Source organism: Sinocyclocheilus rhinocerous, unplaced genomic scaffold (assembly GCF_001515625.1).
Source record: "Sinocyclocheilus rhinocerous isolate Xijiao unplaced genomic scaffold, SAMN03320098_v1.1 scaffold996, whole genome shotgun sequence".
Classification (NCBI taxonomy): Eukaryota; Metazoa; Chordata; class Actinopteri; order Cypriniformes; family Cyprinidae; genus Sinocyclocheilus; species Sinocyclocheilus rhinocerous.
In genome coordinates, this window is record NW_015660490.1 from 715,398 (window position 1) to 720,682 (window position 5,285).

The 5,285-nt window shown below is 37.7% G+C and overlaps 1 protein-coding gene across 1 annotated transcript in view; it reads left to right on the forward strand.

Annotated features, from left to right (window-relative positions):
* The window catches only part of LOC107724966 (neuronal PAS domain-containing protein 1-like), a 61,326-nt gene that overhangs the window by 46,501 nt on the left and 9,540 nt on the right, over nt 1–5,285 (forward strand). The window contains exons 6-9 of the mRNA XM_016534067.1: nt 1,769–1,943; nt 2,943–3,055; nt 4,172–4,368; nt 4,653–4,759. Of these exons, the coding sequence (XP_016389553.1) occupies nt 1,769–1,943; nt 2,943–3,055; nt 4,172–4,368; nt 4,653–4,759 (592 nt within the window). The remainder of the gene's footprint in view (nt 1–1,768; nt 1,944–2,942; nt 3,056–4,171; nt 4,369–4,652; nt 4,760–5,285) is intronic.

Sequence of the window (5,285 nt, forward strand, 5' to 3'; positions counted from 1 at the left end):
TGCGAGTTTATATCTCACAATTCTGAGAAAAAAAGTCAGAATTGTGAGTTTATTAAGTGTACTCATGTACCCACGCAGTTCTGACTTTATTTCTCAGAATTGCGACTTTATGTCTCGCAATTGCGAGTGTATATCACGCAATTCTGACTTTATTTCTCAGAATTGCCAGTTTATATATCTCAATTATGACTTTTTAACTCGCAATTGCGAGTTTATATCACACAATTCTAGAAAAAAAGTCAGAATTGTGAGATAAAAAGTCGCAATTACCTCTTTTATTTTTTTTTTCAGTGGCGGAAACTGGCTTCCATACAGTACTGTGCAAAAGTCTTAGGCCATTAGTATTTTCACCAACAACAAAAAAAATGCTGTTAAGACGGACTAAATCCAGAAGAACTGTGGCAATGTCTCCAAGACACTTCAAGAAACCCTTCCTGCAGTGCTGCCTGAAAAACTGTGCAAGTGTTCCTAGGACAAAAGCTGTTTTAAACGCAAAGGTTGGTCGCGTCAAATGTTGATTTGATTTAGTTAATTGAAGTTAATTGATAAATAAAATCTATTTATGACATTATTTTTGAAAGCATCCTCACTCTACAGCATTTTTACACAGGTGCCTAAAACTTTTCACAGTACTGAAGCTTTGCAGGTAGGTTTCTTCAAGCGTCTTGGAGACGTTGCCACAGTTCGTCTGGATTTAGTCTGTCTCAGTTTTTTTCTGTTTCTTTATGTGATCTCAGACAGACTGGATGATGGTGAGATCAGATCTCTGTGTGAAGCACTGGCTGTCGTCAGACTTTTGTGCATTCAAAAATCTCACTGGATTATTACAATTAATGGCAAAAGGAATGTTTGGAAATGTAAACACACTAAAGCAAAAGATATAGAAATAACTGGCTTAAAACCATTTTTTTGTTGGTGAAAACACTAATGGCCTAAGACTTTTGCACAGTACTGTATAAGATAGTCTATTTTTAAAAGTGTGATTTCTAGACCTAGAGAAGTCACATAAACAAAACTCCATGGACACTTTTATAATGAATAGACATTTTTCTAATTTAGCCAAGCTGTAAAAACCCTTATCCTTAGTTCTGATCCAGTAAATCGTATTCAACTGGAATGTAAATTCATTGGCTGAAAAGAGTGGGAAGCTTAAAAATGAAAAATTCCTCTGTAAATTTAGAGAAACTAGGAATGTTGGGCATTCAGATATTGTAGTGAACAATGAGGGGCCTTGGAATCAGGTCCATCTTTTTTGTCCCCTTGAATCTTGACCATCTTGGTCCCCTTCCACTTTTGTTTGTATGAAAAAGAGCAGCTTGGACATGCTTTTGTGTTCCACAGAAGAAGGAAAACCATACAGATTTGAATAACATGAGGGTGAGTAAATGACGACAGAACTTTAGGAATATAAATGAAGTTTATACATGGTCAGTTTGTTTTATGAAGCTCACCTGTTTTGAGTTTCTTATACATTTTATAAAATGCAGCAGGTAGAATATTCAGTCCAGGTCATGGTACGCTATAATTAATGTTTTATGTGTAGCATTGCTTTTATCTCTCTCTGATGTTTGCTTCCCAAGTGTAAGGATTTAGGAGTGTGTGTGTGTGTGTGTACACTTACACATTACAAATGTAGGAATAGCTATAGGCGAGCTTGTGTTTTTCAAGGTCTCTCATTGGCTGTTAGCCAATATGTTGTGATTTATGTCATGTTTCTTATATGAATGTTACTCTGTGTGCATGCTTATGTGTGTATCCGCATGTTTAGGTTGAGTTGACTGGCAGTAGCGTGTTCGATTACATCCACCCTGCGGATCATGTTGAGATGGCGGAGCGTCTTGGCATTAGGCCACACCTCCGGGCAGAGGCAGGCTGTCAAACGTCCCATGAGAGCGCTTCAAGCTCCGCCTCCACATCCTCACTGGCCGGCACTCCAGAACCAGGTAACACAACTTCAGAGGTCTAGCTTTATTCAACTCTAATTTTTACCTCTATTTTTTTGACACAAAATATTTCAGATACACAAAAATTATACTGTAACTTTCAGAACTCAAAATCTATGATGAAACTATGCTGCCGGAATAACTTTGTGTCATCAATAAGATACATGCATTAAAACGACCACCCACATACACTATTTGGTGTTGGCACACCAATACCCTTCAGATCTTGTGCTGATCCAGGGCAGAACACCAGCCGCTCTGCAGGAAAGTGCAGAGAGGGTCAAGAGGGTTTTTGCATAGAAGGCTTGAAGCAGAGCAGCAAAAAACCTTTGTTTCATTCTAAGGGTCAGAGAGAGGGTGGAAAATGATCATGAAAAACTAAAATATGACTGCTAATGGTGCAAAAAAAAGAATGTAAGTGGACCACAGGTAAAAATAAAATGATACTGAAAATGTCCTTTATTCCTCCACATTGCTTGTTCTGAGCTGTCCCAACTCGAACTAATGAGAAAATTTAACACTTTTACATTTTGGCAAATTTTTGTGAATTTGGGTCATACGCAAAAGTAACATTTTTAGACAAAAAAGCATAAAGGTCCACCCCTAAACTTTGTACAAAAAAAAAAAAAAACCTCCTTACAAATGAGATCATAAAAATTCACATGAATTCACCAAAACACAAAATAGTTACGATTTTCCATAACAGCGTTGACTGTCTAGCTCAGGGGTATCCCATACCTGTTCCTGGAGGGCCACTGTCCTGCAGAGTTTCACTCCAACTCTAATTAAACACACCTGAATCAGTTAATCAAAGTCTTTAGACTCACTAGAATCTTCTAAGCAAGTGTGTTGGAGCTAGATATGCAGGATATTGGCCCTCCAGGAGGAGGATTGTACACGTCTGGTCTAGCTGTTAATTTCTGTTTTCATATATCCGTGGATAGTGAAATATTGTTCAAAGGGTGGATATCTTTGTGATGTGCGTGTTTTCTCCTGTAGCATCATCTAGTCCCTGTTCTCCAGTCAGTGAGTTATCAGAACGTGGCTTTGTCATCAGGATGAAATCTACCCTCACCAAGCGTGGCCTCCACATTAAATCCTCGGGCTATAAAGTGAGTCCTTCATCTGAGACATACTGTCTCGTGTGTTAAATTGTGGCACAAATGTTAAGGATTTTTTTTTCTGTAGTCTTAAGGCATGTGTACACAAAGACAAATGTTCAGTGTGAAAATTCTGTATGATAAACATTGGAACTTGAATAAATGTCTGTTATTGTCTGTCAAACTTTTTTCTTGCAATTGAGTTTACATCTCGCAAATCTGACTTTTTCTCAGAAATGCGTTTGACAACATTTTCAATTCTGTGTAATTAAGTCAATTCTGAGTCACTTGCAGAACTGACATTTTCCCTCAGAACGGCATGATATAAATGCGCAATTCTGACTTGTTTTCTCAGAATTGTGAGATATAAAATCGCAGGTGCAAGTTATAAAGTCCAATTCTGCGGTGGGGAAAAAAGACTGATATTTTCTCAGAATTGTGAGTTTATATCTTAAAATTCTTAACTCGCAATTGCATGTTATAAAGTCAGAATTGCAAGATATAAACTCGCAGTTCTGAGAAAAAAGTCTGAATTGTGAGTTTATATCTCACAATTCTTACGTTATTATTGTGTGATATAAACTCACAATTCTGAGAAAAAAGTGAAAATTTCAAGATGTAAACTCGCAATTGCGAGAAAAAAGTCATAATTGTGAGGAAGAAAAATCATAATTACCTTTTATTTTTTATTCAGTTGCAGAAACAGACTTGCATAGTTAATGCATCTGCTCAGACCAGCACAAAGAGTCGCATGCCATCAGTCAGATTTTTAATTTTTTTTTACGAAGAGGTGTTCTCAAGTCTTTTACATTGAATTGTGAATAATACTAGCCAACCATTATGATGGCTTTTGGTCACATGACCAGTGCCATCTGTGTGTGTTTTTTTTTTTAAATAATGCAATTCTGACCCAGTGCGACTTATTTTGCATCAGTGTATAAGTCGCATTTTATTATTACAATTAGAAATAATGTAAAATACAGGTATAAATAACGTGCATAAATAAAATGGTAAGTAGGGGGCTCATGGAACGTGGTTGGGAACCGCTGGACTAGCATATTAGCATTTACTCATTTTTTATGATTGAATGATTTCATAAACTGAACTGCTCATTTGATTTCTTATCAGGTGATTCATGTGACAGGTCGGATTCGGTGTCGGCCAGCTCTGGTGCCAGGCTCCTCCCGCCCCTTGCATCGACCAATGGGATTGGTCGCTCTGGCTCACACGCTTCCGCCCTCCACGCTCAATGAGGTGCGCATGGAAAGTCACATGTTTGTCTTCAGAGTCAACATGGACCTGCAGGTCACCTACTGTGAGAACAGGTAACCTCCCAGCATGCCTTTCAGTCTCAGTTACGGAATATTCTGCTACCTTTGCCATAGTGCTTGCCCATAATTGGTGTAAATGATAATGTGTGCCAAATATGTGTTGTCGCATCAACACTACGTCTCAAGCCTGTGGAATAGAATTACAATACATGGCTGAAAGTATGTTTGAAAAATTTGATTAAAATGTACATGCACTCCAAAAAAAACCTCATTTGGTGTCAATAAAGCAAACTGGCCAAATCAAATGCCAGTGTCACTCTTACATGTGGATTTTGTAGGATTTCGGAGTATATGAACCTGAGCCCAGCTGAGGTGGTTGGACGTACCTGCTACCATTTCATCCATGCAGAAGACCTGGACACCATCAGGCAGAGCCATGCAGACTGTAAGCCTGTCAGGATTTGTGATCTACTTGCAACCCCATCTCTAAAAAAGCTTATTACACATCACACATCTCTCTCAAGGTTGTACATTACATAAAAGAAATCATACATATTAATGTATTTTTATTTATTTATTAGTATGCATTTCATGTCAGTCACATTATTGGGTTTTATTTTGTCATAATGACCAACAGCAGGCTATTAGCTTTTACCTAGATTGTAGGATGATAAGGAAATATGAAGCGCTTAAGTGAGGGTGGCAGGAAAAAAGGTGGATAATAAAAGGAATAGAACGGGAAAATAACTTTTTTTAGTTCATCATTAAGGAGCAGCTGTATCTGTTGTCAGTTTAAAGGGGTCATATGATGCTTTTTTAAAGATCATTATTTTGTGTATTTGGTGTAACAGAATATGTTGACATGCTTTAATGTTCAAAAAACACATTATTTTTCAAATACTGTACATTATTGTAGGTCCTCTATGCCCCGCCTCTCTCAAACGCTTCGTTTTCTACAAAGCCCCCTCCTT